Genomic DNA, 17,421 nt, shown 5'->3' on the forward strand with positions numbered 1-17,421 from the left:
ACAGCCCCTCATGCTAAAACCTCTCAATAAACTAGGTATTAATGAAACTTATCTCAAAATAATAAGAGATATTTATGACAAAACCACAGCCAATATCATACTGAATAGGCAAAAGCTGGAAGTATTCCCTTTGAAAACCAGCACAAGACCAGGATGCCCTATCTCACCACTCCTATTCAATATGGTATTGAAAGTTCTGGCCAAGGCAATCAGACAAGAGAAAGCAATAAAGGGTATTCAAATAGGAAGAGAAGAAGTCAAATTGTCTCTGTTTGCAGATGACATGATTGTATATTTACAAAACCCAATAGTCTCAGCCCAAAATCTCCTTAAGCTGATAAGCAACTTCAGCAGTCTCAGGATACAAAATCAATGTGCAAAAATCACAAGCATTCCTATACACCAATAACAGACAAACAGAGAGCCAAATCATGAGTGAACTCCCATTCACAATTGCTACAATGAGAATAAAATACCTAGGAATCCAACTTACAAGGGATGTGAAGGACCTCTTCAAGGAGAACTACAAACCACTGCTCAAGGAAATGAGAGGACATAAACAAATGGAAAAACATTCTATGCTCATGGATAAGAAAAATCAATATCGTGAAAAAGTAATTTATAGATTCAATGCTATCCCCATCAAGTTACCATTGACTTTCCTCACAGAATTAGAAAAAAAACTCTTTAAATTTCATATGGAACCAAAAAAAGAGCTCACATAGCCAAGACAATCCTAAGCAAAAAGAACAAAGCTGGAGGCATTATGCTACCTAACTTCGAACTATACTGCAAGCTACAGTAACCAAAACAGCATGCTACTGGTACCAAAACAGATACATAGACCAATGGAACAGAATAGAGGCCTCAGAAATAACACCACACATCTACTACCATCTGATCTTTTACAAACCTGACAAAAACAAGAAATGGGGAAAGGATTCCCTATTTAATAAATGGTGTTGGGAAAACTGACTTGCCATATGCAGAAAACTGAAACTGGACCCCTTCCTTACACCTTATACAAAAATTAACTCAAGATGGATTGAAGACTTAAACATCAGACCTAAAACCATAAAAACCCTAGAAGAAAACCTAGGCAATACCATTTAGGACATAGGCATGGACAAAGACTTCATGACTACAACACCAAAAGCAATGGCAACAAAAACTAAAGAGCTTCTGCACAGCAAAAGAAACTATCATCAGAGTAAACAGGCAACCTACAGAATGGGAGAAAATTTTTGCAATCTATCCACCTGACAAAGGGCTAATATCCAGAATCTATAAAGAACTTAAACAAATTTACAAGAAAAAAACAACCCCATCAAAAAGTGGGCAAAGGATATGAACAGACACTTCTCAAAAGAAGACATTTATGCGGCCAACAAACATATGAAAAAATGCTCATAATCACTGGTCATTAAAGAAATGCAAATCAAAACCACAATGAGATACCATCTCACGTCAGTTAGGATGGCAATCACTAAAAAGTCAGGAAACGACAGATGCTGGAGAGGATGTGGAGAAATAGGAACACTTTTACATTGTTGGTGGGAGTATAAATTAGTTCAACCATTGTGGAAAACAGTGTGGCAATCCCTCAAGGATCTAGAACCAGAAATACCATTTGACCCAGCCATCCCATTAGTGGGTATATACCCAAAGGATTATAAATCATTCTACTATAAAGACACATGCACATGTATGTTTACTGCGGCACTGTTCACAATAGCAAAGACTTGGAACCAACCCAAATGACCATCAATGATAGATTGGATAAAGAAAATGTGGCACATATACACCACGGAATACCATGCAGCCATAAAAAAGGATCAGTTCATGTCCTTTGAAGGGACATGGATGAAGCTGGAAACCATCATTCTCAGCAAACTAACACAGGAACAGAAAACCAAACACTGCTTGTTCTCACTCATAAGTGGGAGTTGAACAATGAGAACATATGGACACAGGGAAGGGAACATCACACACCAGGGCCTGTGGGGGGGTGGGGGACCTAGGGAAGGGATAGCATTAGGAGAAATATCTAATGTAGATGATGGGTTCATGGGTGCAGCAAACCACCACGGCACGTGTTTACCTATATAACAAACCTGCACGTTCTGCACATGTATCCCAGAACTTAAAGCATAATAAAAAAATAATTAAAAAAAAAAAAAACTTGGCCGGGCGCGGTGGCTCAAGCCTGTAATCCCAGCACTTTGGGAGGCCGAGACGGGCAGATCACGAGGTCAGGAGATGGAGACCATCCTGGCTAACACAGTGAAACCCCGTCTCTACTAAAAAAAAAAAATACAAAAAATAGCCAGGCGAGGTGGCGGGCGCCTGTAGTCCCAGCTACTCAGGAGACTGAGGCAGGAGAATGGCGGGAACCCGGGAGGCGGAGCTTGCAGTGAGCTGAGATCCGGCCACTGCACTCCAGTCTGCGCGACAGAGCGAGACTCCGTCTCAAAAAGAAAAAAAAAAAAAAAAAAAAAAAAAAAACCTTGCTCTAAAGTTAGTGGCATAATGAGGGTGTATATAAGATATCACTTTAGATTAAAATACTCCTCTTAATAGACAGTGAAAACACAATATGTAAACCTTGTTTGGATATAGATTCAAACAAAAACACATAAACAAAAACCTCAACTTTTTGACAATTCAATGAAAAATGGGAGTAGTTATTGCATGATTCTGAGGAATTTTATTATTTTATCAATTTGATAATAGCAAATATGTAAGGGAGTTATTTTTAGAAATGCATATGGAAGTGAAACAACACTGCAGGTGGATTTGCTTTAAAATATTTCAGGGGGGCCAGGCACGGTGGCTCACACCTGTAATCCCAGCACTTTGGGAGCCGAGGCGGGCTGATCACTTGAGGTCAGGAGTTCAAGACCAACCTGGCCAACGGGGTAAAACTCCGACTCTGGTAATAACACAAAAAAATCAGCCAGGTGTGGTGGCACACGCCTGTAATCCCAGCGGCTTGGGAGGCTGAGGCAGGAGAATTGCTTGAACCTGGGAGGTGGAGGTTACAGTAAGCTGAGATGACGCCACTGCACTCCAGCCTGGGCAACAGAGCAAGACTCTGTCTTGGGGGAACAAAAAAATTTCAGGGGGGAAAAAGAAAAATTGTGTAGACAAAGCAAGTGTGATAAAATCTTTAACCTACATTATAATTCAAATATGGAGGTTCACTTAATTATGCACTTAATTTTGTCTATTTTTGGCATTTTTCTTAACTAAGAGAGTAATAAACTTTTAATTAAAACTTAGAAAGTACAAAATAAAGCAGAAGCAGAGAAGAAGAGAAACCTACACAAGTCCTTTAAGAACACAGCTATAAAATCAGGAAGAAAGAGAAACTTCACACAAAAACTAAAGGAAAACCAAGAAAGCATTGAGGAAATCTTTTGGCCTGATTTAGCAGTGGCATAACAAATACCAAAAGCGAGAAATAAAGAAAATTTTTAATGCAAGTCAATTAAAATATTATAAAGAAAAGTATCAACTTTATATAAGCATTGAATTCTGGTAAGTTGGCATATCTTTCCTGTTAGAAATAACGTGATAAATGGCAGCTACATTTGTTGGAAACCATATTAAAAAGATTAACCCAGGCAAAGGTAAGATACTACAGAAAAGTAAATTTTAAATCTGTAAAGAAGTACTGCTGTTATAATGATAGTGAAATAAAACTGAACATAATTGAATAACATAAATAAGAAAAGTTTTGTGTATGAAGAAAGAGATATGAAAGAAAAACAAGTTACTAGTCTGGCGAGTGAAAAGATGTTTGAGCTAAGCTTCTTAGAATACAGGACCTCAATCTGATTTTCCACGAAAGCAAAGGAAATTATCTGCACAAATTACATAGGAACAGTTTCCTTAGATGCTATACATAATTTTGTGATGAAAACTACACTAAGAAAATTAAATATGTCCATCTGGATATTCACAATTTGTAACCAAATGAAATTAATTATCTAAAAACCCTTTGTAAACTAAATATTAACACAGACACTTAATTCTTAAAGACATGGCTTTTCAAATAGGACATGTTGGTTTTATAATTATGAAGTTATATATATATATACACACAATTTTATTTGCCAATTTAAAAAACTTAAATATAGTTTAACGTCTGAAGGTAACATTTTAAGCTAAGTTATAAAGCTTAAACTAAACATCATATTGTTTGTTTTTGAAAGGGTTAAACTACTTACTTTCACAAAAAGGAAAAAATACCACACTTCAAAGGGGAAAACTGTGAGACGGTACCTTGCATTCACTATTTCCATGAGGTTTCTACTGTCCCATACAACATGATACCTTATATCTTATATTCATCATTGGTCTGAAGCAATTTACTGGTAATTTTTTAAAACCTACAATAAAATTAACTGTTTTCCTTGAGATACCAAATGGAACTACCAATCAAAATAATTTATTTACAGAGTTGAATAATTAAACTTACTTTTTAAAACAAATTAAGGTTCATAGACACCATTTCTTGGCAAAAGTCTATATCACCGGTGAACTGTCTTGCAAAATGTAATGTTCACCCACATGCCCTCTTCATCTACAAGCAAGCAATTTTGACAGAACTAACTGGTGTATCTGTCAAAAATTATGAGAGTGATAACTTTTGAAGATCCATACTCAATGAAAGCTTAGAGATCTTTTTTTTAGCATGAAGGTAAACAAATGCAGACTATTTTTTTAAAGTACCTTGTGATGGCTGAAAAAATATTTCTGTTTCCTTTTTCTCCATATCTTCTTTATGTGGTTTATATCCTATAATGAAGTCTTCTTGAAACACATGAAGCAACTGTGTATTTGAGCCACACTACAAATATGAAAAAAAATGAAGAGGTTTTATCTTTGAAATTCTCTGTCTCCCATCTCCCATCCATCACCTCCCCAATGCTAATGCAGAAGAAATATATCTAACAATTTCTATTCTTTAACTACTACTAATTAGAAAGAAATAAAGCAACAGAAAAAAATCATTAAAACTATCCTGGTCAGAGAAAAATTACTTTCAAAGATATCACAGCCAATAGCAGAATAGAAGAACTCTAGCAGAAACAAATCAACCGGTTTGCTTCTCAAAAAAACAAAAACAAAAAAGAAGCTACAAAAACCCAAATTTAAAGAGCAGTTAAGCAACCTTCACCACTTTGAGCCTGAAAGCATCAGATTCACAACTGACTGGGGAGGGCTGCACTAACTATGTAAGACACACTAGACTACTACACAACTTGCAGTTTTTTTCAATTCCACCAGAGAACCAAAAAACAAAACAAAACCCAGAAAGCTCCTCAAAGTATCCCAACAGCTCTGTCTAGTGGGAATTACGAGGGATCCTGTAACAGCCAGCAGGAGGCTACATCTCTAGAGAATTAAACTCACACATAAGTAACTAGAACCCCTCAAAGGATGGATGAAACATCAATGTCAACTGCTATGCTCCATGACCACGTTTTAAGACTGTCACAAATGGCTACTTAGAACCTTAACGTGAACCGAAGTTCAAGGAAAGGCTACATCCAAACAAAAGCTTATTTTGGAAGTGTATTAAGACAATCAGATGGCATCCCCAGAGATTTCAAGAAAGGGAAGTAGCTATGATTATCTTGGCATTTGATGAGGAGTCAATAATCTTATAAAGGAAAGCCTGCCTCTTTACATAATGGAAAGAAATAAAAGGATTACAATATTTGGTTGGGCCACACAATTTTAGGAAAGTTATAGGGCATTTTGTGTTTCTATAGGTAGAAACATTAAAAATCTCTTCACATTCATTGTCTAGGAGGTCACCTTCCCAAGGGACAAAGAATAAATGCAAGTAAAGAGAAGGGTGATACCTTTATGGATATAGAAATCATACAACACACTGGGAACAAACCTAGAAAGAACTTTAAACTTTGTCATTCATTATTGCTTACAGTTGACCAGGCCTTCTGTTAAAAATAGCCACAAGGAGCAGGGGAGAAAATGCTGAGCAAATATGAAGTAAAAAGACTGCTTTGTGAGAGCAGGCTATATTAATATCCCATGGTAATCAGTGCAAAGGAGGCTAAAGTAGGGGATGAATTTAACATCCAATCCATTAAAAATTAACTTATCTGTAGGAAGGAAGCCAACCCATGCTTCTACATCCCTATGGAGTAGAAAAAAGAAATCACAGGCTGAATCTGAAGAAAGGTGGGGCACTGGGGATTAAAAAGCATTTCCCAGGAGGTATTAGCAATATGGGTCTGGCAGCCCCAGTTCTGCTATCAAGAGATGATGTATTTTATCTATATTAGCAGAAATGACTACATTTTCCCCAAAAGAAAGTGCAAAACACCAAAGAAAATTTATGATATAATTCTATACTTGCTTTTAACTACAGTTGGCTCTTTCTTCATTTCCTTGTTTAAAACTATTGGTAGCTTCCTTACCAAACTAAACCTTTTCACATTTGGAATTAATGTTAGTTCTATCCCTTAATACATAAACATAGTCCTAAAGAAACAAATATCCTGAGGGCTAAAATGGGTTTTACATCTCCCTGTAGGGAGAAGGGTTCTCCTTATTTCCTAGGTAGTAGGTAGGGGGGAATACTGACTACACAAAGGACCTGTTATTAAAAAGTATATGTTCACTTTGATCTGATTTTCATCTGCATTTTAAAGGACCTCATAAAAGTACCCAACATGGGGCCTAACAAGGCAAACACTCTGAAGCTGAGGTCACCCTCTACTGAGTTGAAAAGAGTAATAATATAAAACGAGAAACCACAACCCGATCCTCTATGCAGCTGCACTGTATTTTCTCTCAGCATTTCAAGAACAGGGTCATGGTTTCTCTAACTGAACCAAATTTCCTTTGCTACAAATACAATTCAACTGGAGAAGAATAATTCCTTTTTAAAAATTTTTTATTTAAATAGCTTTCAGGGTACAAGTGGTTTTCTTGTTACATGGATAAACTATATAGTAGTGAATTCTGAGATTTTAGTGTATCCATCACTCACGTAGTGTACACTGTACCTAACGTGGTTTTTTAAATCTCTAGTTCCATTTCCACCCTCCCGCTTCTGAGTCTCTGAAGTCCATTATATCGCTCTGTATGCCTTTGCATACTCATAGCTTAGCTCCCACTTTATAAGTGAGAATATATGGTTCTTGGTTTCCCAAGGAGAAAAATAATCCCTAAATCATTAGTAGATTTTCACTATGGGAATCAACTGAAGTTGTCTGCATTTAATAACAAACAAGAAAATTATTCTGAGAATGACATATATCATATACACATAAAACATCATGGGATAAAGTATATAATATCACCAATTCACAAGCATGTTTTTACTTGGTTGGTTATTGCATCGAGTTCAATAATGCAGCCAGGTCGAGCAGTAGACTGTTGGCTCACAATATTAAACACTTCTCCAATAAGTTTCTGTAAATAAAAAACACAAAATGTTAATGGCCAACAACTTAAAATCTATTGTCAATATGATACAGTATCTTGGACATTTAAGGCTCCCTCTAAATAGTCACTGATTGACAATGCAATGTGATACATTCAGAGAAATATTTCAACTTTCTATACTCATTCTCATGTTAACTCTAAAGTTAACTAAGCAGAGAGAAAACTCTATAGTGTTTATAAAAATAGCATATAACTTCAAGGCATCATATCTTCTTCATTTCTGCAGCCTTAAAGCCCAAGACAGACATGGCTAAAGATCTGGCCCAATGCCTGAGTGGTCTGCAGACGTGCAATGACATTTAAAAGTACAACCCTGCCAGACTGAAGGTAAGGGCAATGGTTGAGAAGAAGTGGGATTGTGTCTTGGGATAAGGATGTAGGAACTAACACATGAAGCCTACTTTGGAACCCCAAAGCCCAAAAACTTTCTGCTAAAAAGAACAGTCCTCCTCACCTATGTTCCAACCGACTTTCTCTTGCATAAAAACCTTTCGGTAACTTCATCTGAAACGGTTGCCTCAGAAAGAAATGCCCATTCTCCTCAGCACCCACCTTTACTACTTTTCACTACCTCAAAAAGGCCAATGAGAGGGGTTAGAGGCTAGCTTCACCTAGATACAAGTACAAGGTAGGGGAGAAAACAGCATTTATACTGGAGTTGTAGAAACTTTCTTATTTGTATCAGTAGGATTCCAGAGAGCATCTAAGAAAATGGATTCTAGGGTTATTAGATCAAAAGAAAAAAAATATGTAGTTAGGTAGGGCTGAATTTATTGATATGGGTATGTTCACCCAAGATTCATGATTTAAAGTGTTAGCTCAGACATTTAGAAATGGTGTTAACAGGGCCAGGCGCGGTGGTTCATCCCTGTAATCCCAGCACTTTGAGAGGCCGAGGCAGGTGGATCACCTGAGGTCAGGAGTTAGAGACCACCCTGGCCAACATGGTGGAACCCCTCTCTATTAAAAATATAAAAATTAGTGGGGAGTGATGGAGGGCACCTATAATCCCAGCTGTTCAGGAGGCTGAGGCAAGTGAATCACCTGAACCTGGGAGGCGGAGGTTGCAGTGAGTCGAGATTGCGCCACTGCACTCCAGCCTGGGCGACAGGGTGAGACTCCATTAAAAATAAAAAAAAAAAAGAAAAGAAAAAGAAACGGTGTTAACAGTCTGCTGGGTTTGTTCATTCAAATCTGGACTCAACTGTGGCCTATAGTTGGTGAGGTGAAAACAGTGAAATTTTTCTAGTACACAACAAAGCTTTGCTACTCAAAGTGTAGTCAATGGACCAGCAGTGACAGGAAGTTTTTTATGAATGCATACTTACTCCCTGAAACTAAGACACCTGTGTTTTAACGAGACTTACATAGGATTCATGTGTATACTAAAGTTTAAGTAGTATCTGCTGTAGATCACTTGTTCTCAATCTTGGCTGCACACTGAATCACCTGGAGAGCTTTAACAATCAATGATGCTAAGGTCCCACCTACAGAGATTGAGGTGCTGCCAATGTGCAGCCAAGGTTGAGATCCCCTCACAGGAATAGATATGTATTCCAGCTAAGGATCTGCTTTCCCTGCCCACAACTCTCTGCCAGTACTATAATTAACAGACTTTCTGAACACTACACTACAGAATTCCAGAATTCTACAGAATCTCACTCAACATCACCTCCAACAAGAAACTCATTTTATAGTGGAAAACACTACTGGAAATTAGAATGAAGTGAAGCATTCACCCAGGGTGCAAAATTTAAAAGAGTGCTCAAAAATTCAATAATCAAGAAAAATAATATTTTAATGCAATATTTTTAAAATAAAAATTAATGTAAACAATCCATAATGAGCAAAATATCCAACATTTACATACAGAACCCAATAGTATCTTAATGAGCCATATTGATGCCATTAATGTGCATCAAAACTGCACATACGTGTTTTGATATATTTTTTTTTAATGGTTAACATCTTTCTTTTGTTTTTTGCTCTATTGGCCTCCAATTTCCAGGCTCCTGCCTCAGCCTCCCAAGTAATTAGGACTACAGATGCACGCAACCATGCCTGACAAATTTTTTAATTTGTTTGTAGAGACAGGGTCTCACTATGTTGCTCAGGCTGGTCTCAAACTCTTGGCCTCAAGCAATCCTCCCACCTCAGCCTCCCAAAGCACTGGGATTACAGGCATACCACTGCACCTGGCTGTAGTTAACATTTTTCTGGAACATTAAAGTAGCTGAAAAATGCCAAAAATTGAAAAGTAGGTGCATTAAAACTCACGTATTACTTTAAGTTTAAATTTATTTATACCAGAAATTTGACTAATTATAGTTTCATTTTTCTGGCTTTAATGGAAACAAACACATTAATAATATTTTCAAAATCTCCTTCTTTGCTTATCTTGTTTTGACAAAGTCTCTTTTTTTTTTTTTTTCCAGACAGAGTTTCACTCTTGTTGCCCAGGCTGAAATGCAATGGCATGGTCTCGGCTCACTGCAACCTCCGCCTCCCGAGTTCAAGTGATTCTCCTGTCTTAGCCTCCCGAGTAGCTGGGACTACAGGTGCATGCCACCACACCTGGCTAATTTCTATATTTTTAGTAGAGACAGGGTTTCACCATGTTGGCCAGGCTGGTCTCGAACTCTTGACCTCAGGTGATCCACCCGCCTCGGCCTCCCAAAGTGCTGGGATTACAGGCATGAGCCACCGCGCACAGCCCTGAATTACATTTTAAGGGCATCATTCTAACTCCTGTGTTGAGAACAGACTTTGAGAAAGCAGAGCAAAATCATAAAGGAAAGCAATATAAATTTTTTCACACTCTAACCTCTAACTTCCTATCCAGTCTCAGCTATTTCCAGCAGCCATTCACATTCTATGCTATGGCTGTAATAAACTACTTACAGCTTACTATGCATATTCTTACACCTCTGTGCATTTTTAGTTGCTGTTATCTCTACCTGAAATATCCTTTTCCTCCTTCACTTTCACGTCTTACCCATTCAGTAAGTCTCATCTCAGATATCTGCGCCAGAAATTCTTTCCTGACCACCACAATCTGGATTAAGAGTTGCTCCTAACTGTAGGAAAAGCCATCTTATCTGACAGCATTGGACAGAGAGAGGATAAATCACTCAGCAAGGTCAGTTAACCCAGAGAATCATTTTTAAAATAATATGTATACTTCAAACATTTTGTTTTATTTTAAACATAAACATATATAAATAACTGATATTTTGGTGTTGAGTAAGACCTTGGAGTATGGGCTTGTTAATGGGAATTACAGGTCTTTCTTGCGTATGCCACCCCTGTAAGTCCTTGGCTGTATTTTTCAGTTCTTTAAATGGAAATAGGCTGGACACAGTGGCTCACGCCTGTAATCCCGGCACTTTGGGAGGCCAAGCTGGGTGAATCACCTGAGGTCAAAAGTTCGAAACCAGCCTGGGCAACATGGTGAAAACCCCGTATCTACTAAAAATACAAAAATTAGTCAGGCATGGCAGTGCGCACCTGTAATCCCAGCTATTTGGGAGGCTGAGGCAGGAGTATCGTTTGAACCCGGGAGGCAGAGGTTGCAGTGAGCCGAGATTGTGCTACTGCACTCCAGCCTGGACGACAGAGCAACATTTGGACTCAAAATACATACATACATACATACATACATACATACATACATACATACATAAATGGCAGTAAAAACATAAAGACACCTACAAAGCACTTTGAGTGCAGTTTTTCTTAAACATTTTCCTCCTGAATCTTTTACAGTTGTTTTGACCATGTCTAATTAAAGAATGATTTTTAGCAAAATTGCTTCCAAAGCACTTGTTTTTATAAAAACATTCACATTTTTATACTTACATTTCATCAATCTATATAATAATTAAGTTATAGAATGACACTAATCTGTGCAACTTGACATATACAAGGTTGAAAATAAACACAGCTGGCTCTTGAGAGACAGTCAACGTAGTTGCAAGAGCTTGGTCTCTACAGCTAGGCTGCCTGGGTTCGAATCCTGATTCTACCATTGCTAGCTGACTAAACTGGGACAAGTAATTACGTTTCTCTATGCTTCAGTGTCCTTACCTCTAAAGTATGGACGTAATATTACATTTTTCTTAAGGTTACCAGGAAGGTGAAGTAAGTTAATATATGTAAAGCATTTAGAAGAGAGCCTGACATACAATAATCACTAGATAAAAGTTTGCCAGCAGCAGCAGCACTTTTTTTTCATGTTAAGTAACTTTCCCAGCTATTATTATTGTTAAGGTTACAAGTCAACTTGTGGAATCAACAAAGCCTGGTATACTACTCCCTATGAGCATCCATCCTATATTTTATAGAGGGAATGGACAGCATCAATGAATCCAATGAGCTGGCTTAAGTGGAGGCCAATTAAATGAATTTCACATCCTGAAATCAGCCTTTTCTTCTAATTTACCACTTATTACATACTACATGTACATATTTATATGACTCTATAGATACAAGATCCTTGAAAGTAGGGACTGCTTCTATTCATTTTAACACTATTAGCACCTGGTACAATACACATATTTATTCTTCCATGTACTATAGGTTATGCACAGTGAGTCCTCAATGAAAATTAAAGATTGAGTAAATAAATTACTGAGTGAAAACAAATTACACTTTAGATCATTCCTACTTTAAAAGCTTGTTTTTACTAATAGTAGCACACACTATACCACCCTATCTTTCAACACAACTTCTCTCTTATTTATTTGTAGAATACCTTAGTAAGTACTCACTAAATACCTGAATGAATGGATCTCACCAATCTAGCATCACTGGGTGAAGATAATCAAAAGCTTATTTTTTAGGCACCAAAACAACTGTATTTTTGATATTTTAAATGGAAGTTTTTTTAAAAAGCTTAATCCCTGTCTTCATAAACAGCTCGCTAAACATAACTCTCTTCTTGATGACTGGCAGTCACATTTATGAACATTAACTATTACTAATGCCTTTAGAGATCTAATGACTTCAAGTACTGTCTTTGTAATAATAAATCCCAATGTGCACTGGTACCTAATGTGAAACATTAGGAATATCTCCAATTGCCTGTAAAACAGGTATCTAAACTAAACTTAGGGGCTGGGCACAGTGGTTCATGCCTGTAATCCTAGCACTTGGAAGGCTGAGGTGGCCAGATCACTTGAGGTCTGGAGTTCAAGACCAGCCTGGCCAATATGGTGGAACCCCATATCTACTAAAAATACAAAAATTAGCCAGGCATGGTGGCACACGCCTGTAGTCCCAGCTACTCAGGAGGCTGAGGCACAAGAATCGCTTGATCCTGGGAGGCGGAGGTTGCAGTGAGCCGAGATCATGCCACTGCACTCCAGCCTGGGCAACAGAGCAAGACTCTGTCTCAAAAAATAAATAAACAAACAAACAAACAAACCAAACTTAGGAAACTAAAACCAAGGTCACCTTACATTCAATGTGTCCAAAATTTAAGTCATTGTTAATACCTCAAAACTATCTTGCCATAGCTACTGGAACAACTGTCACAAACTAGAAACCTTAGAATCCTCTGTTTTCATATCCATATTCAAGCAACTACTAAGCTCTGCTCCTCTCCTTTCCTAGACTATGAAATCCCACTTTCGATCGTTTGTTTTACCACAAGCTTAGTTGACCTCAACAGACTCCCTGCTATCTTCATGCTTCCAGTACCTACCAATTCTACTCTACCCTGCAAATTAATCACTGTATTTCCCTTCCTGTGCTCCCTAAATCTACCCCTCTATCTACAGAACAATATTTATAGCTTTCAAGTATCTGTTACAAAATTTTTAAAAAGCTAGCCTTTACTTGGCATCTACTAAAAATCTCATTTGAGGAATAGGAGAGCATGTGACAACTTCTTGCTACATTTTGTCTCAGAATTAATAGAAGTAAGTAGGAGAACTGCTATTGTATTAAGAAAATCAAAACGATGAGCAGAAACAATGGAAATGTGACAGAAAGTAGTCACATCATCTTAAGAGTTTAAGATTGAAAATAAGGGCAAGACTCTATAGTCAATATTTCAGAAAGGTTAAAAAATCCCAGAATGCCTTATAGTATGGGGGTCTCAAAGTCAAAATGGCTCAAGGAAGTCTGGAGGCTCAAGAGACTTTGAAAGTTCCTGACTATGCGACTACAAATATAACTGATGAGAAAAGAAAGTTGATCAGAGTAGTGGGTTAAATAGTATCCTACCAAAATTCATGTCCACTCAGCATCTCGGAATGTAACCTTGGTTTGGAAGTAGGGTCTTGCAGACATAACTAGTTTAAGAAAAGGTCATACTGGATTACAGCAGGTGCAAAATCTAATGTCTGGTGTCCTTACAAAAAAAGGATACACAGAGACTCTCAGATGGAAGAAGGCCATGTGAAGACAGAGGCGGACTGCAGTGATGCAGCTACAAGCCAAACACCACAAAGGACTGCCAGGAGCAATCTAGGAAGAGGCAAGGAAGGATCCTCCCCTTGAATATCAGAAGGAGCATGACCTTGCCAACACCTTGAATTTGCACTAAATGTATATACACCAAAGAACAGTGCTGAAAACTATGTGAAGCAAAAACTTATAGAAGTAAAAGGAGAAACAGACAAATTCACAATTATAGTTGGAAACTGCAATACCTCGCTCTCAAGACTTGATAGAACAATTGGGGAGAAAATCAGTAAAGATACAGAAGAACACCATCAATCAACACCATCAATCAAAACAAGAGTAACTAACATTTATAGAACACTCTACCCAACAACAAGAAAATACACATGTTTTTAAGTGCTAGTGAGTGGAACTTGTACTAAAATAGACCAGGTCCTGGGCCATGAAACAAACTTCAACAAACTAAAAAGGACTGAAATCATACAGTACATTTTTCTACCCTGATGGAATCAAACTAGAAATTATTAACAGACACTTGGATGCTACATCATACACTTCTAACTAATCAAGGGTCAAAGAGAAGTTCTCAAGGGAAATCAAAACATATCTTGAACTAAATGAAAATAAAAATGCTACATATAAAAATATTAAAGCAGTGCTGAAAGAAAAATTTGCAGGCACTAAATGTATACCTTAGACAATTTTTTTTAAAATTAAAATCATTAAGCTAAGCTCCTGTCTCATAAATCTAGAAAAAAAAGAACCAAAGAAAAGCCCAAAGCAAGCAGAAGGAAGGAAGCAATAAAGAGCAAAAATCAATGAAGATAAAAATGAAAACATTACAGAAACAAAGAGCTCAATTAAACAACAAGCTGATTCTTTTAAAATATCAAGAAAATTAACAAACCTAGAGAACTTCCTCAACTTTATAAAGAATATCTACAAATAACCCAACAGCTGAAGGCAGGAGAAGAGGAAGATGGCAGAATAGAAGGCTCCACCAATTGTCCCCCCAGCAAAAACACCAATTTAACCACTACATGAAAAAAAAAAAACACCTTCATAAGAACCAAAAACCAGGTAAGCACTCACAGTACCCAGTTTTAACTTCATTATCACTGAAAGAGGCACAGAAGAGGTAGGAAAAACACTCATGAATCACCAACACCACCCTTCCCCCATACCCTGCAGCAGCAGCAAGGTGCTGAGTTTCCGTGTACGGGGGAAAGGAAGAGCAAGCAAGTGTGAGCACTGAAGTCAGTGCTGCCTTGTTATACAGCAGAAAGAGAAACCAGACCAAACTCAGCTGACACTCGCCCATGGAGGGAGCCCTACCCAGAGGGGAATAGCTGGATCCCATCTGTCTGAGCTTGATTCCCCAAAAGCCTTGCCACCATCAGGTGCTCTGGGGCCTTAAATAAACTTGAAAGGCAGTCTAGGCCACAAGGTCTGCAACTCCTAGATGAGTCCCTAGTGCTGAACTGGGCCAAAGACAGTGGGCCTGGGAGGCATGCAACCTACTGAGACACCAGGCGGGATGGGTAAAAAAGTGCCGGCATCATCCCTTCCCTAACCCCCAGGCTGTACAGCTCACGGCTCCAAAGAGACTCCTTCCTTCTGCTTGAGGAGAGGCGACAGAAGAGTGGGGAGGATTTTGTTTTGCCTCTTGGATACCAGCTCAGCCACAGCAGGATAAGGCACTAGTCAGAGTCATGAGGCTCCCTTTCCAGGCCCTATCTCCCACATGACACTTTTAGACACACCCTGGGCCAGAAAGGAACCCACTGCCATGAAGGAAAAGACCCCTGGGGCAGGATTCATCACCTGCTAACTGAAGAGCCTTTGGGCCCTGAATAACCAGCAGCAATATCCAGGTACTATGACGAGGGTCTTGGATGAGACTGGCTGGCTTGAGGTGAGACTCAGCACATTCCCAGCTATGGTAGCTACAGGGCAAGACTCCTGCTTGAGAAAAGCAGAGGCAACGTGCTCACTTCGACAGCACATATACTAAAATTGGAGAGAAGTAGAGGCAAAACTAAAGGGAACTTTGTTTTGCATCTTAGGTACCAGCTTGGCCACAAGGGAGTAGAGCACCAAGCAGGCTCTCGGAGTCCCCAGTTCTAGGACTTGGCTCTTGGACAGCATTTCTGGATCTTCTGTGGGCCAGAAGGGAGCCCAATGCCCTGAAATGGTGAGTCTCAGACCAGGCAGCATTTACCACAAGCTAACCAAAGGGCCCTTGGTCCTTAAGAAAACATTGGTAGTAGTCTGGAAGTACTCCCTGTAGGCCTGAGGTCATGGTGGCCACAGGGTAAGGTTCATCTGCCTTTGGAGGGGAGAGAAGGGTGGGAAGGACTGTGTCTTGTGGTTTGAGTACCAGCTCAGCCACAGTACAATAGAACACCAGGTAGACTTCTAAGGTTACTGACTCTGCTCCCTACCTCCCAGATGGTACTTCTAGACCAGCCCAGTGGATGGAGGAACTCATCACCCTAAAGGGAAGGACACGGGCCTGGCTGACTTTGCTACCTGCAGATTGCAGGAGGCCCAGGGCTTTGAGAGAACATAGGCGGTAGCTGGGGAGTGATTACAGCTGGCTTTGGGCAAGAACCAGTGCTGTGCTGGCTTCAGGTGTGACCCAGCACAGTCCTAGAGGTGATGGCCACAGGGGTGCATGTGTCACCCCACTCCCATCTCTAGGTGGCTCAGAAAAGAAAGACAGAAAGAGAAAGAGAGAGAAGGAGAGAGAGGTGAGAGATAGGGGGAGAGAGAGGGAGAGGGAGAGGGAGAGGGAGAGGGAGAGGGAGAGGGAGAGGGAGAGGGAGGGAGGGAGAGAGAGAGAGAGAGAGATAGAGAAAGAGAGACTGAGTTTGTTTGGAATACAGTAAGGGAAGAGAACAAGAGTCTCTGCCTGGTAATCCAGAGAATTCTTCCAAATCTTATCCAAGACCATCAAGGCAGTACCTCTAAGAGTCTGCAAGAACCACAGCATAACTGGGCTTGGGGTCCCCCCAAAGCAGATACAGCTTAGATCACAACACCCAAGTCCTTTTAAATACCTGGAATGCCTTCCTAAGAAGGACAGATACAAGTAAGCTCAGACTGTGAAGACTATAACAAATACCTAACTCCTTAATGTCCATGCACCAAAGAACATCTACAAGTATTAAGATAATTCAGGAAACACATGACCTCACCAAATGAACCAAATAAGGTACCAGAGACCAATCCTGGAGAAACAGAGATATGTGACCTCCAGACAGAATTCCGAGGAAACTCAAAGAAATTCAAGATAGCACAGACAACAAATTCAGAATTCTATCAGATAAATTTAACAAACTAATTTAAATAACTGAAAACAATCAAGCAGGAATTCTGGAGCTAAACAACACAACTGGCATACTGAAGAATGCATCAGAGTCTTTTACTAGCAGAATTGATAAAGCAGAAGAAAGAATTTGTGAGTTTGAAAACAGGCTATTTGAAAATACACAGAGGAGACAAAAGAAAAATGAATAAAAA

At 39.0% G+C, this 17,421-nt stretch overlaps 1 protein-coding gene across 14 annotated transcripts in view; it reads right to left on the reverse strand.

Moving 5' to 3' along the window:
• Window positions 1–17,421, reverse strand: part of DMXL2 (Dmx like 2) — a 173,291-nt gene that overhangs the window by 68,301 nt on the left and 87,569 nt on the right. For all 14 annotated transcript variants that reach the window (XR_013395581.1, XR_013395582.1, XR_013395580.1 and 11 more), the window contains 2 exons: window positions 7,366–7,455; window positions 4,738–4,855 (listed from right to left, as the gene is read on the reverse strand). Coding sequence is in view for 11 of the 14 variants with exons in the window: in XM_015142247.3 (XP_014997733.1) it covers window positions 4,738–4,855; window positions 7,366–7,455 (208 nt within the window). In the remaining 3 variants the exon portion in view is untranslated. The remainder of the gene's footprint in view (window positions 1–4,737; window positions 4,856–7,365; window positions 7,456–17,421) is intronic.

The sequence above is a fragment of the Macaca mulatta genome, chromosome 7 (assembly GCF_049350105.2).
Source record: "Macaca mulatta isolate MMU2019108-1 chromosome 7, T2T-MMU8v2.0, whole genome shotgun sequence".
In the NCBI taxonomy this organism is placed as follows: Eukaryota; Metazoa; Chordata; class Mammalia; order Primates; family Cercopithecidae; genus Macaca; species Macaca mulatta.